General features: G+C 35.6%; 1 protein-coding gene across 3 annotated transcripts in view; it reads right to left on the reverse strand.

The window, feature by feature from the left end:
- Positions 1–12,642: 12,642 nt before the first annotated feature.
- MINPP1 (multiple inositol-polyphosphate phosphatase 1) overlaps positions 12,643–23,967 on the reverse strand; it is a 39,235-nt gene continuing 27,910 nt past the window's right edge. For all 3 annotated transcript variants that reach the window (XM_072423760.1, XM_072423759.1, XM_072423761.1), the window contains exon 6: positions 12,643–18,346. In XM_072423760.1, the coding sequence (XP_072279861.1) occupies positions 17,953–18,346 (394 nt within the window). In that variant the 3' untranslated portion in view covers positions 12,643–17,952. The remainder of the gene's footprint in view (positions 18,347–23,967) is intronic.

The raw sequence follows: 23,967 nt of genomic DNA on the forward strand, positions 1-23,967 counted from the left end.
ACAGACTGCTCATTTATTAAGGAACTGCTAGCAACCTCTCGAGAAATCCTGGTTGAGAAACACTGATCTAAACCCTGAAAATGATCCAGTACACCTCAGATGTACCTCCATGCTGCTTGCACTGCAATCATGTCCTTTCCTTCCCCCATGTCTATTCACAAACAGCCCCAAGTTTGTCTGGTGAATAAGCAGGAGGAGGGGGAAGCAGAACCTAGACCTAGTGGCCTGTAAGTACAACTCCCACTGCAGGCATCTGGGGTGTCACAAGGACATTTTTAAGGTTTAGAGAAAGAGTTGCATTATGGGATCTTCCTTTGAAAGCAAGAGGAAACCACAAAAGCTTACAAAAATGTAAAATTAGTGTGCCTGAGTTCAGCTCATCTGTACTTGGCCTTAGACTTCAGCCTATGATGGTCTCCTGTAGAATTATGTATATTTATTATATTTGGTCCTTTGGTAAAATCAGGGGCTTCTTTACCATTTATGTTGACAACCACTTTAGTTTTAACTAGAAAACCTGAAACAGTTTAGAAGTAATTAACCCATAGTGAGTATCTCACTAAAACTAAAATTGATATCTAATATCACATTTCCCACCTACACAAGGATACCTAAAATGTCACTTGTATCTAGATGCAGATTTTCTGGTCCCATTTCCGTAGAACGCCTGCAGATCGAAAGATTGCATTGACTTGCTTGACAGTTTTAAAAAGATTAAAGAAGTTGCTGATTGAAATGTAAAGGTCATTTATATATTTAAACAGCAAGCACTTTTGGGCAGGGTCCTCTCCTCCTATGTGATTGTTCATACTTCAATATTATGCAGGTTTGTTATTTGTAACCCATATAATGTACAGCGTTATGTATTGTTGGTGATTTATAAATGAAGTTTATTAATATTAATATTAATAATAACAATATATTACATAATGACTTGTGTATACATTTTATATGCTATATTTTTATATGAAATAAAAAAAAATATTATTATTATTATTATTATTATTATTAATAATAAACAGAATTTATATAGCGCCAACATATTACGCAGTGCTGGTAGTGTAAATAGTGTTACCTTATAAGTGCTGCAGCAAATAATTTCTTCTTCCAAGAGGCTATTATTTTTTTTAATTTTTCATACTCTATCAAAAACTAAAAAATTTAAAAATTAAAAACAAATTACAGACACTTTAGGATGTAATTAAAGTGAAACTAAAGTTCTACTTTACAATTGTGGTTAGACAGGGCATTATTGCAGAAATGAACAGGAAATGTCCCCTCTGTAATAAGCATTATTACCTACCTGATCGCTCTGTCAAAATCGCTGAGCTAATTTGTGTCAGTGTAATTTCGAATTCATTGATGCAATACCTTGTGTATTGTTGAGTAAACCCTTCTTTTTTTATTGACTGAAAATGATTAAATCATTCTGAGGTTATAAATAAATAACGTATATCAAACCTTCTTCTATCTGATGATTGGTCATAAAAATGAAATCTAATCTCTTCTTGTCTTACCTCCAACAATCTGTAAAATGAAAAGAGAAAAAGGAATGAATAGTGAAATTTATTTTCTTAAAGTGTTTCTTTCAGAAAAAGAAGGGATGAATGTAGTGCTTTCTCTGAAAAGTAAGCCATGGTGTGGAGTAAAGGAGAAGGATTAGACTGGGGCAGTGTGAATTAGAGGTTTACATGAATTATGCAGTGTGCAAGACATGCATTCCAAGTGGTTTCCTGGAGACTTTTTTCCCTTTTGCTTTCCCATCCATCATTATTTTAAATTATTTATTTTTTTGGACTACAAATCACAGCAATTTGAAACACAAACTATAACACCCACATGGCAGTAGAGAAAAAGAAAAAAAATTATTTCAGCTTTGCCCAAGACTAAAAATAAAAGTCGAATATGAAATATTCAAATGCCATATTTCAGAATTCAGTATAGCAGTTGAAGTTCATGGCTCCATTTATATTTATCAGACCAATCCTAACTACCTGGCTAAACAAAGTCTATTAAAGTGCTCAAATTTCACTACCAGTTGGACGTTCACTGTACTACATTGCCCTTCACTATTGGAGCCTCTATTAGCTTACACGAGGGCTCATTTACACAAGCTGTAACTTGTCATTCAGCTCTAACACAGGCAAGAATGTCACATTTTACCCAGAGTTATTTCAGCAATAATCTGATGTTTATCCAGCGTTATTTAGCTTTTATCTGGCATAAATGCCTGGTATACAGGGGATGTGAAGTTTCCTGACTGCTCTGCCTCAAAGATTCTGAAAATACATCCATAACAGATCAATATATTTTGTAGGGAAATATTTGACTTTACTGGAGGTCCACCACTGAAGCAAAGCTGCATGCAACAATTTTCTACAACTAAAACAGTGACGCTAAGAAAATGATACACAAACCCTGATACAACTGTTTGTGTACATTTCTTAGGTGTTCACAATAACTATAGGCGGAGGTTTTCTCAGCGAAAACATCCACTCAGCCATTTGTGTAAATGAAGCCTAGGACTTAAATATAAATGATGCAGTATGCTATTAGGACAGTATAATTTAAAAATTCTAACTACATTTGTTGTAGGGTAAAAAAAACTCTAACTACAAAAGGTTTCTATAACGGACCCTGGTGCCTGATTACCCAAAAGTTTCATGTGGCTCTTTGGTACTTGTACTTGATATATTGTACCACAGCAGTGTAAATGAGTATTAGTGATTTCTACTAACCTACATACACATCTGTAAGACATCTACTGGTCTTCTAGTCCTCTAGTATGTTTGCAATCTCTGACAGTCCTCCCTAGTATTACTGAACATTATATGGCCCTGGTAATATTAGGGCTGCAGCTGAGGTTCTCTATACTTCAAAAAATGACAACCACTACTCTGGTGTATCGGCACAGGAAGACTGAGGCCTCCATGATGTAATACTTTGTAACAGTTTATTAAACTGCAGAACTGTAAAACATTACAGGGAGATTAGTGAACTGTTATCACTTCTGTTCTGTTTGGAAAAGACGTATTGTGATGAAAGGATTCTTTTTATCATATAACATGGATATGTTCAGGTCTATTTGTCCAGTTCTTTACTAAAACCACATAATTATTTTGCAATGTTCAGATCCCAAATCCACATTATCCTTTATAGTTATATTTGTATTATCTGCACTATTACCCATAACTTGTCTAGTCCTTTTTAGTTTGGGACTACTTTGGCCTTGTCTTGGAAGTGCCTTTCTTTTTATGACATCTCCCCAAAAGGGAAGCATTTACTGGGGTGCTCATAACTATTTACTGGACCTCTAACTGGCAGTATTCCTTTCTCCACAATAAATTTCAAGCTACTTGGGGTTGGGAAAAATAGTCTTGTGTTTATTGTGGCACATTATCTTATTACGACATACCATGGTAAATTGCAATCAATCAACGTAAAGATGCTATTTTAAATGCTCTTATTACATGAGGAAGACAAATTTTAGTTGCACCCTATGCTTTAACTCCAGATTGTCCAAATGGATGTATTAGGTGCATTGAGATAAAAGTATTGGTGGATAAAATACTCTGAAACAAATTTAAATAAGTAATGCTTAAAGAATGTTTTTTTTTGAGGTTTTGTGGTGTGTATTTATATTTGTTTATTACACACACAGGCTCTTCTTCCTGCTTACTAATGCTGCACTCTGGCTGGGGAACCCATCCTAACCAATAGTCCTGTATGGTGTACACTTGTAAAGTGTTTTTTAAAATGATGAATAATTAGGAGGAATGGAAGGGAATCTTCCCATGGCTTTCTTATGGATTGTAAAGCTAAATTCTTATTTTCTTTTTGCCTCATTTATAAACTGCCTTTTGTGTGCTGAAATCGAGTAGAACACTGTGGCATCAGGATTTTCTGGGGTAGAAGTCCTGAATACACATAAGCAAATAAGGTTAGTCTCCTCTGGATAAGCAAAAGGGGGGGCTGATAATATTAGCAAGTGAATTAGTTTTGAGTCTATGGATTCGTTGTTATGTGTTTGTAGGTTATGGCTTATTGTGGTACAGGATGAAACAGATGGTGTGATTACTTGTAAATCTACACCATCTCCCCTTGGTATGGAACTTTTTTTATTGACTGATGTATGGAGGTTTACTTTAATTTTACTTAAATTCCATGGCAAGACCTATGCTGTCAATAATAGGTGATTCAAGGTATTTGGTACTAGTATATGTTTTAATGATTTTTTAAATGTGTATTATAGATTTACAATAGTCTCTGAAATGCGTTACCACCTGTCTGACATGGATATAATGTACATGTAAATAGTTCATTTGGTACTATGTAAACACCGTATAGATGCTGTATAAAGTTTTATATAAAAAGGGAAATTTGTATAAGTTTGGATTTCATAATTAATTGCAAAAAATAAAAGTTTTTTTTTATTCATTTTCGTCTACGGAGTAGTGGAATCAATTGTTGATATTGAGCTATACAAACCAGCTCTAATCACTAGCCTTTGTATTGATCTGCCACAATTTATTTAAAAGAATTTTAGTTTTTTTTCATATCACACTATGAACTCTACAGAGGAAGCATTAGAATTTCCAGTATTTCCACTGACAGTTCTCCCTGGATCCTGTAATTGGGCAGCCCACCGACTCTGCTAGTTGCCCTCTGATGGATGTAATGGATGCCCCGTTAGCTGCACAGACACTGAGAAAGAATATACAATTCAAACAAGCTGTGATGTCATCAGCCACAAAAACAAGTATTTCTAGATTAGAAGTATGAAATGTTATTAGGAAAGAAGGTGCAGGTGCCTAGAATTCAGCTTTACTGCATCTCATCACAATGCAAGTCTATGGAGTTGCTGTTCTCCTTTAAACCGATTGTTAGCACAAGAAATAGCAAAAACGATTAAATATTGAATGCATTTAGTAAACATGACAGATGATATAACAAAAATACATCAATAGAGTAATAAATCAATGTGGGCACACATACACACACACAACCTGGGTGTAAGGAGCCACTAAGTGAACATTTCTGGATGTCATAATGACTCAGCTAAAATGTGCGCTCCACCTTTTTTAAGCTTTATGAGAACTATTCCTGAAACATTTTATTTCAGCACAATAGGACAAAAGGTAACAAACATGAGGAAGGACACTTCTACACTGCACAGAACACTTACCATCTCCCAAAGAAGCGATACATTGCTTTAGGAGCACCGGTCATTTCTGGGCTTATGCAACAATTTGAATATTTATTCTTAAACTATAAAATTACAATTTCATACCTGCCACATTTTGGAGATAGGGAAAAGGTGCACTTTCCAGCTCAAAGTATGTAAGAAAATGATGCAAACCTGCCACTGTTTTTTTTGTGGACCATAAAATAAGGAATATGCAAAAATGATTGGTTAAACCATTAAGAACTTTTTTTTTCACTGCTGTATTTTCTTTATAACTTTATTATAACACAAACAGCACATAAAGGCTGGATGAAAGGTTTAGTGCAAACTAACACCTAATAATGGATACATAATACCTGGTTTATAGAGGGGTGTATAGGTCTACCTAAAAAGAGGAGAAAAGAGGGACAGAAGGACTTTGTATTGATAGAGAGACAACCCCTCAATACTGGGGTCATAGATGAGACATGCAAGCTTTATATTTACCATTTTATTGGCTTAAATGAAAGCTGTCAATAGAGGAATACATACAGTAGGCTGCTATTGAAAATGCCAGTTGACTGGCTGTCATGCTAACAATTTGGCATCAATAATTTCAGCCACTGATTTGGGCCAAGCATAAACATAAGGAATTGTGCCTTTCCCCATCACTATGATACATGATTGTGACTCACTGTGAAAGACAAACATAGCCTATCAACCAGCATTTTTGGAAGGAAGTCAAAGGCAAATCCCATCTTTCATGATTTGTGTTCTTATATTTACACTGTCTGTGAATGACCAAAATCCAGTGAGTTGTTATAGGTAAAAGGTATTACCTGGTCTCCTGCCTGTCCTTGTGCCCATAACACACCCTGTCTCCTGAGTGTGCACAACCATATCACATACCACACACCTGTGGATAAGAGGAATATGAACTGCCATGTTCTGTTTTGTCAGTCCTCCGAGGACTTCTCACTCCGCTCAGTCATCCTTTAACAAAATAAGCAAAACTACATAAGGGAGTAAATAGATGCAGAATATAAATAGGTAATCCTGTACAATACAGAATAAACAAAGCATATCTCCAAACTATGCAAACAAATAGAAGGAAAGGAATTCCCAGCAACCCCCCCCCCCCCAAAAAAAAAACAGCTCCAGCTGCAATACTCACCTTCCCTTTAGTGTTGTCACCTGCAGATCCACCCACTCAGGGATCCACTGCATTCCTTTTATGGGTTGAATGCCCATAGTAAGAGTCTTGTTCATGTGCATTTATGACTGGTTCTCTTTAAAGGCTTCATATACCTCTTAGAAATGAATTGTATCAAGCTCACCTTGCACTTAGGTCATGCCAACACAAGAGTTTCCATTTATTTATACACTGCTAAAGCCAATATGTACTTAGGAACTGTGAAGCGAGGTGAAGCACAGTAAAATAAAGTGAACTTTTGTTTGTTAAAATCCACAGCACACAACAGAGAATGTAAGTTTAAAGTAAACACAGACTTTACACAGGTTCACTTTAAAAGTTGATTAAAAGAAAAAAAAAAAAAAGCAACTTTAGCTTTGAACAGAGTGGGAAAGTCAACCCTCTGTAAAGTTGTAATTGCTGTGTTCCAGTTGGGGATAGTCATGCTTTATATTTATATTGGTGCTCCAGAAACAACTGCCTAGGAGAGGAATTCCTCTCACAATATTTCCTCTAATTTTTTTTGTGCCTCCGGGACAGGAAGTGAAGGGCATTTTCCCAATTGTATGCAGATTGCAAACAAAATAACCAGGCAGAGATTTTGATCCTTTTTTATTCTATCCAAACTAGATTTACATTTCTTATTATATGATGTCTGACTCAACAAGCTTCTTTTCTCTGCTTTGATTCATGGTCCTAATACATCCCTAAGGTAATTATCTTTTATTTCAATACATGATAATCAATACATGTTTGTGGTAAGACATGTATATATGGTGAAGTTCGAAGACCCAATAAAATATATGAGATTTAAGATAGTAGTAATATTTTCTTTTTTCTGTTTTTGTAGTTTTGTAAACGCTGTTTCATGTTTGGTATTTTCCCTGTAGAAGCGGGTCTCCAGCAAAACGCGTTGAAATTTAACAAAAATACCATTGATGTAACAGTGAATCTTGGTGTATATATATATGTTAATTTTGGTTATTGTTGCATATATACTGTTTTTTAAATGGAATATCAAAAAAAATTTAAGATTTCAATGCCACACAACTCCCTGCTTTTTTGAGTAGTCTTGACATAAGGAACTATTTTAATAAAAATATGTGTTACTCTGATGCGCCTGCTAATTTTGAACATCATTTATCTGCATTTATTTGTGTGATTTTTCTGGCAAATACATTTTAGTGAGCAGTACTTTGTGTTTTTTTTTTTGCGTTTCTTATCTGAAAGTTCTTTCTTGTCAATCACTACATGAGCTTTCAAAGCGAACGCTTGTGTGTAAAACAGTATATTATCAGTGATCTAGACTCTAAGAAATTAAATTCCTTACTCAAACATTTCATTCTTACTGAAAATGAACTGACAATGCAATGTAATAAGATGTTAGCACAATGGAGGATTTGTGTTTTGTACCTAGCACTCCAGATAATAATACTGCCCCTGTTAATTTGACCGGGAGATTTAGTGGCTGCATAAAAATATATTTCTTTGTGCTTTTTCTCAGGAATGCAGGCTTATCTATCAGCAGACAGTACTTCTATTTACACATTTGGAGTGGCAAATACTTTCCTACTGCAGTCTACATCTTTTAATACAAGCATAACATAAAAATACTTACATATGAGCTATACTGTGTGTTTTATTTGTACAAAAATATATTCATGCTGTTTACAATTAGCAGGATAACTCTATATTTGAAAATAAAAAATATTGCTTACCTCCACACTTGCTTATTGCACAGCTCAGCAAATTTTGACAGTGATCATGGAGTTAAAAGAATGCTTATTGCAGAAAGTACATTGTCCTACATAAAGCCCTGCCTGATCCCAAATTTGTAAAAGCGGAACTTTAGTTGCACTTTAAGACCACTGTTGTCCATATAATGTAGGTTTGTGCATACACTATGACATAGACCCCAATGAAAAAATGTTTAGTATATTTGGTAAAACTAGCAGAAACACTGCAGTGTAGGTTCCAATAGCAATGTATGGCCTCGTACTGATACACATTACATTTTATGGCACAACAGTAGTGTAAATGGGTCCTAAATTAGTTAGAAGCTTGGTATTGGTATAATCCTGCCTGTGTGTCATAGATTACCAAACTACATGGTAAAACAGAACTAGACCTAAAAAAATACATGCTATGTTTCTTCCGCAATTAAACAAACCTATGTTCCTGTTCACAATCGTTTGTTTGCATGTAAGTGCATCACAGTGTACAATCTCAGTACAATAGCTGGCAGCCAAGAATTAATTATCTCCAGTGCAGGAGTGCAGGATGTCATTTCAGACTGGTCAACCACAATGGCAAAAAAACTGAGCATCACTCAGATTTCTTCTGATTGAATATTGATTGAAACAACGCCACTGTTTGCTTTATACCACTTGATGTAGGACAGAGCTGTTACCCATCTGTTACTGCTGCTCTTGCAGCTATATGCCACCATACCTTCCCCCTCCACCATGTTTGATCAACACAACAGGCATTCCGAGGCAACAGTTTTTTTGGTCAAAAATAAATCAATACAACCCTAGTTTTAACTGATTTTTGTTACATTCAATGTTTTTAGTAAATCAAACATTTAATATATTAGTCTATGATCGCCATTACCAATAGAATATCAATAAATCCCACACAGCTGAATGAGACTTATGTTTAAAATCCTGTACAGGCATAACACAGGATAGGTAATAGATATTATGCACATAGTTCAAGGTTTTATTGTCTCCCTCAACATAATTTGTCAAAGCGAGTATAATGCTTTAACAAAGCGTTCAATGCAACATTGCTCCATTCCATCCGGGATCCAACAATATAAGTAAAGTGTTTGTTATAAAAGCCTTATAAGTAATCTGCAAATTGATCTCCTGATTATTGTTTCTGGAGTCATTTTATACAAAACATCTGTGGGGACATTTAAAAATATTATTTACAGGGAGGTGTCTGGCATGGTTTGAGCTTTTTTTCTAAATAAATAAATGCATTTCTCAACAGTGACATCAACATACAGCTGAATAAAACACATGGCATCATCGAATATTTTTGTAATCTGAAGTTCATTAAAAGCAGAACGACTTGGGAGGTCTACGTCCCGTGGTGGGATTGTTATCTTTAAATTTCCAAGAAGACATAGGAAAACACCCGATTTGTGTTAGAGGCCTGGCTGAAATGGTCATCCTCCTGGGCTACATGCCAGTCCAGGTCACTGATATTAACTATAGTCATTTTGAGCAGCTGCTGCCGAGTCAAGAAGTCATAGGGTAGTGGGATAATACTAGAACCCCTTTTTAAATTTATTTATATTTTTACCATGTGCAAGGAAAGCAGTGTTGCCCAATGAAAGGACGTACCTAGGGCAGGTTTAAAAGACAAGTCTGTCCAAATGGTGAACTTTTGGTTTGCCCAATTTGGTGTTCCTTCAATATAAAACAAACATTTGCAAAAGATCAAAAAGGGCAACCAATATCATTTTCTCAGTATATCTTTCCATTAGGAACACTATAGGGCTGTGTTTCTCAATCAGGGATCCCCCAGAGGTTGATAGAGGTTTCTTGAGCAATGAGCAATTTGACACCAATGATCTATAAGGGTGAGATTCTTTCCAATGACCAGCAATGTAAGAGGCATTCTGCCATCAGACCACTAAGCTAATGTACTGGGAGTTGCGGATATAGTAACAATTCTATTGGGGCTTTTCAATCAAATGCATTAATATTTTAACTACATTTTTATGGCTCATGTAAATGTTCACAAACATTGCATTTGCATCATTTTTTTCCCCTAAAATATGGATATTTGGAGGCTGCATTTAACCTGCATTGGGATTTGCAGAATATATATAGCATGTCCTTTTGAGAAGCATTTTTGTGGAGGGTCCAGGAAACTGAAATGCAGTCTTTAAGATAAGTTTGAATGCATATATTTGTGCAGGTGAATGTAAAAGTGTTTTACAACATCACCTGTATACATGAAATGTAAAGCACATGCCAGATAGGGTAATGTAACATCTATGTGAACAGACCCAATACCAGGGTGATGAAGATGCATTCCTATTTACCCCTGCCTGCGTTGTGCTTTTTACAGCATTCATCACTAGGAAAGTGATGTTCCATTGCATTTTTTTTGCCCTCACACTAACAAAATCCTTTCACTGAAACCAACTTACCTAAATAACCCATGCACACAATCTGATGTTGATGGCAATGTTTATCCTGGGTTTGTAGGCCCACAATGTAGACTGTAAAAAATGTAGACTACTTACACAAATAACTAGCTTAAAAAATTGACAGACAGGAAGGAGATTGTTATGATTCTTCATTAAATCCTAGCAAGCTTGGGTACTACCACCATGGGTTAAAAATAAATTACATTATCCTGGACTGACTGTATCCCTAGCATTTTGTGGGTAAATACGACATCATAGTGTACAGACAGGGCAGACTGCATGGCTTACTAAAAGCATAAACATAATTAGGAAACATATCTTCTACATGTTGGTCTATGGCTGTCATATTGTAGAACACATGTACATGTACAGAGTATCATTTAGGTACAATATTGACTTTCGTTTCAAAGACTGCCCAACTACTGCCTGCATTAATGCAACAGTGGGGGTCCCCTTAAACCCCCTATTTGGCTTGAGTGTCCTGTAGCATGCATGAAAATTTTACATTTTTACCAAATGCAAAGCAAATATCCACATTTCCTATTCACTTGCTTTGTACTGCAAAATGCTTGAGCATAGAAGTATAGGAACCTGTTAAACAGCATCACATCAGTAATAATGATTTTTAGAACAGATTAAAATTCACATTTGAATGCCCCCAATAAAAATAATGTTCCACTGTATTTAAAGCCTTACTGCAACAACTGAAAATATTACCAACCTGTCAAAGGAAAGTGACTGATAATATATCATACATGATTTTATTTCTCAATCATATCATATCAATTACTCAAACATATCATATACTTACTGGAAGCATGGTGACTTATAGAGATCCTCACTGTGCGCCTCCAAGTGAAATCTTCATTCCAAATCAAAACCTTGAAAACATTCAGAAAGATTGATGAGCATATTTTTTATTGAGTGAAATAAAAGCTGAATCCCTTTTTTTAAAATTTTCATATGTGCATGCAGTGACATTGATTTTTGAAAACCTTAAATGTGCAGTATTCAGAATCTGCTGCATGCACCACCGCAATAAAGCAATTCTATGTGACCAAGGCCTTTATGACGATCATATCTTTCGCCTGGAGTAAAATACCACAAGCATCTTTCATGTATTGAATCCGTGTATGGGGCAGTCAAGCCTTATGGATGCCTTGTGTATTATTGTACATTTGTCACTGTGTTTTTTTTCTATATTGTAAAGTTCTGGACCAAGCCCCTTTTCAATGACAATATATTAAATTGTAAAACTTTTATGTGTGGAAACTAGATGCAAAGTTATCCAAGATTATGTCTAAGATAAAAGAATGATTCTTGAGGCTAAGTGGAGGTTTGTTCCAACATCATTTGACACAATGTACTATAGCAATAAACTTGTCCCTTGAGATTAGGGAAGTGTGATCAACTTCTGGTAAAACTACAGTCAGTGTTTTTTTTAAGTGGGATATTTACCCCCATTCTTATAGAAAAGGTAAAGAAATACATTTTCTTTACACAAGTAATAAAAAGCTTTATATTTCTGATGACTAATGGGCAGCACAGTGGCTCAGTGGTTAGCACTCTGGCCTTTGCAGCACTAGGTCCCACGTTAGAATCTCGGCCACGACACTATCTGCATGGAGTTTGCAGGTTCATGCAGTTAGGTTAATTGGCTTTCCCTCAAAATTGACCTTAGACTGTTGTAATGATATATGACTATGGTAGGGACATTAGATTGTGAGCCCCGAAAATGCTTTTGACAAGCACTGCAGTGATTCCAATTAAAATCTATGCTGCACATAGGGCTTCTAACAGGGAAGATGGAAGGAACAGCCTATGCTGGGGAAAAGCAATATGCTTTCTTTTGGCTTGTTCTGGTTTTAGAATGACATCAAGTGAAAAGCAGAACAGCAGCTCTGTCATACATGGGGCATCATTATTCTCGGGTATGTCGTGGAAAGGAAGTGCCACAATGCTCAATATGGTGCTTTAAAAAGAACTACCACGGCGTATTACCTTTAAATTTCTCCAATGCATGAGAAATTGCTCCTGCTCTATTGCCTTTTCCATAGTGAATAGTGCATCCTGCATTTTTGTGTGCTGAAGTTATCTGTAGTACAGGTGGCGTGGATCCCTATGGATAGTATTTAAACTAAAAGGCTTAGTACATTGCTAAGTGTTCACACAATATGGTAGTGTTCACACAGCTACAGTTTGTCCATTCAAATCATGTCAAACATTTATTGCAATGCATTTTACATTGCACATCAATGCTAGTCAATGAGTATAAACATGCATTGAGGTGCGTTGATATGTTACATATATAAAAATACATTAAAAAAAACACAAAGATGTGTCCAATGTACCCAGCCTAGAGGACTGTCATTTACAACTAAACCTCCCATAAACAAAACATTGAAAATAAAGAGAGAAAGAAAAAAATATTTTACAATGTAGTTAACAGGTTCTCTTTAGGTATCTTTTACAAGGGTAAGAGTAGCTGTAGACTATTTACTCACAATAAATAATTTCAAAGGAACATAATTTTATAATACTATTTGATTTAGGCCTGCTTTTAATCACAGCAAAATCAATGCTTGTACAGATTGAGCTTTTACCAACTTCGATACTATTATGTAAATTCCCTGAACTATTGTTTTGGGCCACCAAGTCCAATTGTTCTGTAATAGTGAGTTCAACCTAACAAACCAGTTATCTGCAGAATCTAAATATAAATTCTAGTACAGGTAGAAGTATAATGTCACGCTGTGCTTTTCATTTACAAGGGCAAAAAGTATTGTTCAAACCAATGAGTGCCATTTTAAAAATATATTACCGGAATATGTATTCATTGTGAATGGAAAATGTATTTTTTCTGCTGAACACCTGAAGTGTTGTGTTACCCTATAAAATAACATTTTGTTTGTTACCATTTCTCTGGACATTTTATCTGTGTTAGGCTCTTAAGCTGGATACTCATTTGTCCAATCTAAGGCATTAACATGCGTTAAGTTGCATTAAAGAAGCTCATTTAAATAAAAAGATGCACGTATAGCTCAGCTTTTTTCTTTCAATCAGGAAGGAAGTGATTATTGCAGGGGGGGCATCACCTGACCTGCCTGATCATGGAACTTTAGTTCTGATATAAAGGCAAGTTTATTTTTAAAAAATTGGTTCTTTAATACTTCCCAAAGATCACCAACTGCAGTATGACATGTTTAATACTAACTGTACCTTTCTCCCCGCTCCAGTGATCTTTACTGTGCTGACCTAACAACAAAAACAGGACCTCATCAGGTTATCATTTTAGTGTGTATATATGCTGCAGTCACATTTCGATGGGCAAGATAGGAAGAAGAGCAAGTCGTACAGTGAAGTTTAATGAAACAGGGATAAAGAGAAGTATTCAGATTTGCAGACTGTTTGGGACTGAGATTTTTTTAATAGTCAGTAATAAAATGAACTTGTCTTTTAACACCTGTGTATTGTTTAATCTCTAAACACTAGTCCTTAGAGAATCAGTTTAAACAAGCATTTTTTGAAATCCATCAAATACCCACCAGTTTGGGAGTATAATTACCATATTGTAAAGAAAACCTGTGAAAATAAACAGAAACAAGGAAATATATGACAAAATAAGAAACATGCACTGTTGTATACAATAATATCCACAAAGTCAGTTTATTGGTATTAAACAACACACTTTCAAAGTATTAAACCTGCATGCAGTGTGAAAAAGCAGTATTTTTTCTGTGTCTATAATGCTATTGGCATATGCAATTTCACCAAACATTTTGGAATGTGTAATAACATTATGACCCTTTAGATCTGTGCAATGTGTTAATGCATGTGGTTTTGTACATTATATAGTTGGTGATCAGTAACACAACCCAATAAAATAAGTACCACACCACAATGTACTAGTTTTCGCGCACTGCACTGAAACACGTTATGCCCATTACACAAACCACACAAATCTTTATGGGCCCTCAAATTCATTATGATACTTGGTGAACATTCTGTTGTGTTAAAGTAAAAAATCAGAATAGCTCAATCTAAAAGGCCATCAGGCTTCAATGTTTTATCTTTATCCATACTTACATTTGCCAAATGCTCAAAAATGCTTGGTCCATACATGTGGGCTCTAGCAAAATTCTTCCTATTCCAACCAATCATCTGATTGATCCTTTAATTAAAGTGTCAATGCATTAAAAAACAAGGTGAGCTAAATCTATGTGAGCTCACTTTCCCCATTGTTAATAGCCATTTCTTTTCTTGGGAAAGTACATTTTCAAACTTTATTACTACTCTATTCTTTCTTTTAACTAACTAAGCATCTATTTACATTGTCTGAGAGGGGCTGATGTTTTAAATGGACCTTGAATTTGATGCAAACTCCATTTAATTCTACTTAGCACAATATTTTGGTGGAATGTAATATAAGAGGATAAAATGTGGTGGTTTCTTTGGTATTTGGAGCAACACATCAGTTCCAGGACTCAACTATGAAAAATTTGCATGGTTGTATGATAATGGAATTTTGCTTGATTACGTTTCCTATGATATGAAACTGTACTTGTAGATAACAGAAACTTAAAAACTCTAGCAGGAGGACGAGGTGACTGGCTGAAAGTCTTGTCATCCTACATAATTATTAGCTACAATATTTTACTACCTATCAAACAGATTCTCCTCAAAGATGTGTTTTAAATCCCATATCTGAACATACTGGAGTATTTAAGTTCAGGTAATCAACATTATTTCTACAAGGCACATACTGTGCTCATAAACCTAAAGCCTGTTATCTAGGCCAAACAAATCCTGGTACTTATTGCCCACGTTCAAGATTCTTAATCCACTGCCAAGAAAATTCTTGATGCATGAGTTAATCTCATAATTAAAGTTTAATATTGCCTATGCAGAAAAAGTTCAGCAAATACAAGCCATAACATACCTTAACTTAGTGACAGGGCTCTAGTATACACATAGCACCATAAGTCAGTACAGATTTAGTGCTGTCACATTTATGTAGTGTTTGTGCTGTGTACTTGATCAGTATTACAAAGTCATGTTTAGTAGCTTATTGTGCTGTGATTCCACTGAAGCCTGCAACAGTTTATCACCATCTCATCCCAGTTGTCTGTTGAATGTCACAGGTTGATTATGGATAGAAAACCTAATGTTAATCTCAATTCTCAAAGTTTTACACAAGTCTAAGACACTCTATTTAGCCATGTGACTGTTGTTTTTAAATTTGATTGGTTGTCGTGTACACATTGTAAAGCTTGTAAACACTGCAAAGAAACAAAGACAAGTAGAAGGTGAGGCTATACCTTGTCTTTGCTTACAGTTTAATCTAGCTCGGTAATTAATACTGCACATAAATCATATTACCTAATATTTCATATAGGGGTTTAAATAATAAAGCTAGTTTGCAAAGGCTGCTGATGTGGTAATAATGCTCATCATGATGTCCCTGTACACACATATATTTGAAAGCCCACTTTGAACACACCAGTAAGCAGTTCAATTCCAGCATGGGTCTGCCATAAGTGGACTTGACATTAAAGTATTGCTCCCTGTAACCTTGTGTGTCCATAACATTCGTCTAATAACCCAATTTTTAAATGTCACAGGATGTGGAAAATGCAAAAGGATGACTTAGTTGACTGAACCACTATTGTTTTCCTTTGTGAAGGACCCCGTCATTCTTTTTTTTTTTTTTTTTTTTTATTTCTGTCAGCTCCTTATTTACAGTTATACCAAGGAGCATCTGGCTTAAGCTGCGTACACACCTGCAATTTTTCTCGTTGGAAAGGATCTTTCACGATCCTTTCCAACGAGAAAAGACTGCACGATGCATGAACGATGCTGTACATACAGCACCGTTCATGCTCTATGGAGAGGGGAGGGGGAGAGCGACGGAGCGGCACCCTGCTGCGCGCTCTCCCCTTCCCTTTCATTAGGATCGGTCGTCGTCCATCGTCCATGGATCCGCCAGGACGGTCGTCGGACGATGGACGACGACCGACTGTACACACGGCAGATTTTCGCCCGATAATTGGCCGATACGGATTATCGGGCGAGAAAAATTTGCCGTGTGTACGCAGCTTTAGACATCGGGCACAAAGGAGAGGTAAACACTATTTTTTTTAGTGTTAGATAAAGAAGGGATGGGCTGGAACCCATGTCAGGTTTTGATTGCTATCTATCTAGAAAGATTCATTCTTTTTTTGTCCTGAAGATAATGCCTCACCAAACATTGGGGTACACCCTAAAAGCAAAACTGGCCAAAGGATTAACAGGTAGGCTGACTCAATATTTCCAGCACTGTCACAGTTGCAGATTTTCTCTCACTTCCAATCCGATAAAACTGTTGACAGCAGGAGAGGAACTGAGGATTAACTTCTTTAAAGGCCCTGTATAGCCATAAAAAAACAGAAGTCTTGACTTGCTCCCCAATCTATACAAAATGGATGTACACTTTAAGGAACAACGCCCAAGTGTGACGTTGCTACATTGGTCTCATCTTACCTGTCCACCCAAAGCTACCAGTTTAAGCTTTCCTCCAAATATAATCAAAGAAAAGAAAGAAAGCACCTAGGTATTGGATTTGATAGGAGAAAAATACATTACAAATTACAATAAATTGTAAATTTTCTCTTATCAAATCCAATACCTAGGTGACTTAAAAAGAGCCTTCTTTCTTTCTTTTCTTTGATTATGCTTATGATTTAGGCTTGGCACCACTGAAATCTCTTGAGAGACTAAATGGTTATATATTCCCCTAGTGCTTTTTCCTTCTTTCTTTCACTTTCCTCCAAATAAAGTTTCCAACTGTAGTCAGTCTAATGATAAATGTTTTACTGGTTGCCTTGGTATATAAAATACTTTTTCTCATTACACCATGGCAATAAATGCTCAATGTGTAACTACGATTTATTTACAGATAATGTCATTAGTGTCAGCACCTTGTTTGGAGATACCCTGTGATTGTGTAGTTTACAAACAACAATTGCACCACTCCATACTTTGGCTCTTAAAACTGCAAAAAATGTAAACAAAAGAGAAAACAAATCAATTTGTAAACTAAAAATTGTCCATCATAAGGAAAAAAAAATAAATTTAAATGTCAGTCTATAAAGGAATGTGAAAATCAATAAACATAATCAGCTCACCCCAATTGGATCCCTACATTATTTTTCCCAGTAGTACACCATCTGTGCACGCCTTTACAATTTCAAACACAAAGAATTTTTTTAAATTAGATTTAACAGACCCAATGGATTGTAAAGAATAATCCAAATAATATTGTGTTTTTTAAATACTGACTTTTGTCATGATTTAACATGTTGGAATTAAAGTATGTTTTCTTTTTCCTGAATAATAATAGAAAATTCTCTGTGTATGAATTACATGTAATGGAAATCGATCTAGATTGTTTTACAGCTCATCTTCATGGCCAGTTTTCATTAATTCACATTCTTCTCTAACACGGCAATTATGGAGCAGGTGACTGTATTGCTTTTTGAGATCATCAAAAAGACATACAGACTCTTCAGAGTGTGGGAAAGGAAGGAGGTTTTCATTCAATAACATTTGTACTTGATATTCTTCCTTAGGACTCTCCACCAAGTCGCAGTGATACAGGACAAACACAAGATTGGATGCGTAAGGTACAATCCTGCCACTGCGAAACTTCTGTTCACTTTGACTGGAAAAGTTGTCCGCAGTAAGAGGCTTCTCATCCTTAAATAGGCCCATCAGAGCCAGCAGTGGTAGGAGAGTTTCTGCATGTCCAAACTGCATGACCACAGGACTGGATATTTGCTGGGACCTAAAAGACAAAAGGATAGCATTAATATAAAGTTTATATTTAACTCTTTGAAGTTTATATTTGACTCTCCTCTGACTGTCAAACTAAGTGTTTGACAGTCGGAGGAGAGTCAGAATTTGTGATATGCAGATTCTAAATGCAGACTTTCTAGATCAGGCATAGTGTGTTTTCAAACGGAGAGCTCAGCAATGGCAACTAAAAAAAGTCCTTCTAACAGGTTTATTTTAACATTTGCCCAACTGTACTTCCATTCATGGCAAAATAATAGGTACACCCAAAGCTTGCTTACAGTTCACACATAACTACTAAATCTTATCTATTTGTCACAAAGACTTTATCTTTGGGGTCTTTACAGCTTTAGCAAAACAAAACTGGAATTTATTACTATTACACAAAGTAGATTATCTTTTTATTGCTTTTGCTTAGAAGAGCAAATATGCCAACACAACACATTCAAGCTTTCTAGAATACAACAGCATTTCATCATAATTATTCCCCCCTACATAATTTTAATGATTTTATCTGAATTGAGATTACAGACAGGATGTGCTGAATGCCTTTATTTTATCTAAACTTTCACTAGTGGTGAATAGTAAAAAAAAAAAAAAAAACTTCCTGATACCTTAGGTTTCTGATTACTGACCTCATTTAAAATCAGCATTATCTTGACTCCTCTTTACCTACATAGGATATCAAACTGTTCACTTGTATATGTTTCTTGGTATGGTGACAGATATTGATTATTGAACTGATCAAACATATAATTACATGTAATAAAATATACTGCCCTAGCTTGTTATCACTCACATGAACTTATTGACATTCTAATATTGTTTATGAAATAATAATATTTTGCCGTTATAACTGTAACTCCTATTGCTATTCAACAGTTGAAATCTGTGAAAAGAGATTTGCACCTTACCAACCTTACTTTACTAGAGAAGAAAGGCAATATGACATTTTTGACACATTGAAAAGTAAAACCTATGGCACAGGGGTTAGGGGAGCCATAGTAAACAGCTGTCAGCAGTGACCATATCCCTAGGAATATGTTAAAAAAGTAAGCTTACAATAAAATGAGTTTTAAGGCTTGCTTATGGTACACATATTCTTTAAAATGCTGTACTTTGCCCTGTGCTTAAGAAGTAGATTGGAAGAGTGTTTGACTACTTAACTCATTGTTAGTTGTCCATTATAACTACATGTGTTCCCATTGCAAGCAATGTATTCTGCTTTGTAGGAACAGCTCCCCACACAAGCAAATGTAAGAACACATGCACCAACACACAACCATTTTTTCCAGAAAGTACCTGTAGATATGTGTTTTACTTCTTTACCTCCTTTACTTCTGTTTCCATTGTCTATATACAATAAATCCATGGCCCCAAAGTAAATCAATAACCCCAAATATGTGCAAACTGAAAATACACTGGTGTTTTTCTTGGTATACCAGCATCACAGCCCTTATAGCAAGGATAATCACTTATAAATCAAACTCTCTATAAGACTGTTCCTTTATTTTAGTATCCAGGTATACAGTATTTAGTTATAACCCAGCTAGTTAATGAACCCTAGCCTTTCTACACTCTTTAATGTTTTGCTTCAGTTACTTACTTTTCTACTAATGTGTGGCATTTCTTTAGTCTAAATTTTATCCTGTCACTTAGTTCTTCAATACTCCGTATTCCGACCTCTGCCTATTGTCTGAATTCCTCTCATCTGCTTTGACCTGACTTAGCACCTTGCTTACGTTTTCACCTGTATAAGTCATTTTATCTTATCTTCTTTTTATCCTTTGCCAAGATCTTGTTTATCTTCTCAAATTATATATATTTGTTTACATTTTTTAAATAGGGGAATAACCTGAGAGTCACAAACTAGGGAGTATTTTACAATAAACATTCCATCACTACTTTTAAAAGAATTTAATGCAAAAGGATGTAAGTCTTCTTTTTTATGTCTATTCTCTGCTGACCCTCTATTTTTACAATATGGTGAACAGCACCTTCTGTTCTAACCTTGAAGTCTATAAGGTCCCTAAAACCAAGACAAGACAGAAATGAGGACTTGACACTGAAGTACAAGTACATTTATAAGTTCATCAAATCCCCCTTCAGCTTTATGTAAAATAGTCAAGCTGCACAAGTAATGTGATTTCATTCCAGAAGCACAAATACAATCTGAAATATTTCACTGAAGCACACAGAGTAATGACATGCAACGGCCTGTAAGAACTTGTCAGATTTCAACTTCCATTGGCCTACTGCAGTTGGAAAAATGAAAGCTTGTTAAGTTGGTTTACTTCAAAGCAAAGGAGGGTGACAGGGGTATCTAACAAACTATGACTAACATATTTTAAATGTAGATGTAATGTTCTCATTTTTATTCTATAAACTATAAACATACCAGAAACTAAGTGTCTTGCATAAAGTTACACAACTTGCTGCTTGCAGAATGCTAAAGTTTTCTGTATTTTTGTTTGCTGGGGAGTATTTTAGCACCCTGCTTTTGGCAAAGCCTGCACGTGCAGAGTAACTAGAGCACAAAATGTGCCTAACCTGCAAATTCTCATGAATGTAACAGTTTTTATTTCCAAGCAAAATGTGTATTCAAAAGTATCTAGTTTAACCCTGTATTGTGTTTAAATGAATAATAATAATAATTAATCATACTTATATAGCACAGACATATTATGCAGAGCTTTACAAAGTCCATTGTCATATCACTAGCTGTCAGTCAAGGGGGCTCACATTCTAATGTCCCTACCATAGTCATATGTCCATACCAGTTTTCAGGGGAAGCCAATTAACCTAACTGCATATTTTTGGGATGTGGGCTGAAAATAGGGTAAAATGAGAAAATTTGGGATGAACAAAGACTTTTATAATATTATGAAAAGTCCTCAACAGTTTTACAGGTGCTAAAGTTGAGCTTCTCACAGGGTACATTTGAAGCTGCAAGTCAGATAGAGGTCATACAGGGAAAAATTGTATATAGCAGAACTTAAAGTGGACCTTGCACTAAAAAAGCTATGGGAGGTTTGGATAAAATTAGTATATTTACGACGAAAGCTTAAGGCAAAATTTTTTTTTTTCTCTTTTACAGTACAGTAGGAAAGGTATGGAACCCGGGTATCATTAATGCCCTTTATTTGTCCAGCTGACCATTGTCATATAGTCTAAAGGCAAAAAAAAAGTAGCCACAAAATTGGTATAGAGCACAAATTATTCAAGGGGTTGGAGACACTTGGGAGAATCCTTTCACTGACAGATATATATACAGCCAGAAATGGTTAAAAACTCTAATGGTTTGTCCTTTGAGGCATTGTTTTTTATTTATTGCAGTGTTTTGTCATGGCGTGAAGTAATTAGACAGATTGCAATGTACGTTTTGATGTTTTTGCATCCATAAGTCATTGTGCAAAGGAAATGTATTCAAAATATTAGAAAATAAAAGAAAAAAAGCTTCTAGTAAGTCCATTAAAAGTAGCTGCATCATGTGAAAAAAAACTAAAATTGCCTTATTACTGGACGCCAGTGTGTGTACAAAACCAATTTAAACACCCATTAACTGGAAACGCCTATTAGCATGATTAGATAAAGCCTATGTTGGAACTTACAGCATGCAGTTCTGTGTGCATACAGAATTTTTACACAGCATTTCAATCAATATATTTGTACAAGATGACAAAGTTTATTTTAATATAAACAATTGGCATTTTCAATATGTACACAGCAAGTATTAACGGTGTATAAAAATACAAAACAACATTTTTCTGTGCTCTGTTGGTATAGATTTCAAAGTATATTAGAAAAATGTAAATCCTAACTTTAGAAGGCTTTCAGTGATAAACCCATTTAAAACAAAGCAGAGAAAAGTAGTCTAGTCTGTGCAAAATCTCATATATTAAAACCTAATACGTGGTGGCTCAGAGGTTAGCACTCTGGCCTTTGCAATGCTAAGTCCCAGGTTCAAATCTCGGCCAGGACACTATCTGAAATAGAGTTTGCACGTTCTCACAGTGTTTGCGTGTGTTATTGGCTTCCTCCAAAAATTGACATTAGACTGTGTTAAAGACATATGACTATGGCGGGGATATTAGATTGTGAGTCCCTTATAGGGACAGTTAGTAACATAGCTATGGACTTTGTACAGCGCTGCATAATATGTTGGTGCTATATAAATATTGTGTAATATTAACCAATTTCTTAGGAGCAATGCAGATATTTAGTGTTACCTGCACATACTTTTAGAAACTTGGTGCAGAACCCCAGAATTATAAACACCACCCATAGACTAAATGTGATGATTCCTGGTAGTGGTAAAGGCTGTTAAAGGGTGACGTTTTATCTTTGACCTCAGTAACTGAGTAGAATAGAATTTTTGTGGAGTCTTCAGGCGATATTACAGGCATCTGAATTGAGTGCCCTGGTCTTCAGGGATTACATAAATTTACTACAGCACAGAAATCACCATTATTAAATCTTGCCACTACTAAATAGAAGTAGGAGTACAGTAAGTAAAAAGATTGTGAAATAGGTGCCTTTTTGTTCACAGTCATTATTTGCAATTACATTGAAGAGATATGCAAACTACATACATATATAAACAAAACAAGATTCCCACTGGCCTGGCCTAAGCCTGTACGGACTCTACAGGAAAGAAGAAAGAAAGGGCAGATATCATAAAGTGTGTTTCCATGTTCCTTGGTATCCTTAGACATATTACAATCTAAGATGTTTTTAAACACAGAAGTGTGTTGCTGGCCCAATTACAGATGAAAAAAAGGAAAAATAACCACCTGGTCAGAGGGGTAGATTGGGCCTGGCATACCAAGGCTAAACAATGGGTTAGACTGGAGCAGTTGACTATCACAGAACCATTGCACCTTGTCGCCTGGCTGGGGACTACACATATAACCACCCAAAGTAACCATCCGACAATAGACCCCACCTAGACGATATGCCGGAGCATATTTTCACATCCTAATGTGTCCCCCCACCCATCACTGTTATACCCTGTGCTGGGTAATCCTGACTTTACACCTGGAAGGAAAGACCCTGTCTTTAAACATCTCAGTAGCCTAAAGATTTGTAGAACCTCTCATTTCCTGAGTGGAAACTCATGGCTACTAATAGGGAGATTGTCCCTCCTAAAAACCCTGAGACGGTTGGGATTTTGGAGAGCGAGAGAGGCACGGAGGGTGGTTCAACATCCCTGTAAAATAATTACTAATGGTTACGTGCTAAAGTAAATAATTATCACAATGACAACAATGAATATTATTTAATTACTTACACTTATTAAAGTATTCATTTAAAAATGCAGTGGCAGGAGATACAAAGCTGTGTTTATGTATTCAACTTTTAACTAGCAACTTTGTAGCTTATGGAAATAAAACCTTTAACATTATGGAAAAAATACATGATTATCAGTGTGGTATCACTGGGGCTGTATCAGCCACGAGCACCGCTACATAGAGTACATCTTTGTTGATAAATTCTTCAATTTGTACATTATTACATGACCTTTTCACTCACTATAAAGATTAAAAAAGCCGATCAATAATGTGTATGATTAGATAAATATTTTGTTATGTAACGGTGACAGTACAGAAATAG

The sequence above is a fragment of the Pyxicephalus adspersus genome, chromosome 10, assembly GCF_032062135.1.
Source record: "Pyxicephalus adspersus chromosome 10, UCB_Pads_2.0, whole genome shotgun sequence".
NCBI classification, from domain to species: domain Eukaryota; kingdom Metazoa; phylum Chordata; class Amphibia; order Anura; family Pyxicephalidae; genus Pyxicephalus; species Pyxicephalus adspersus.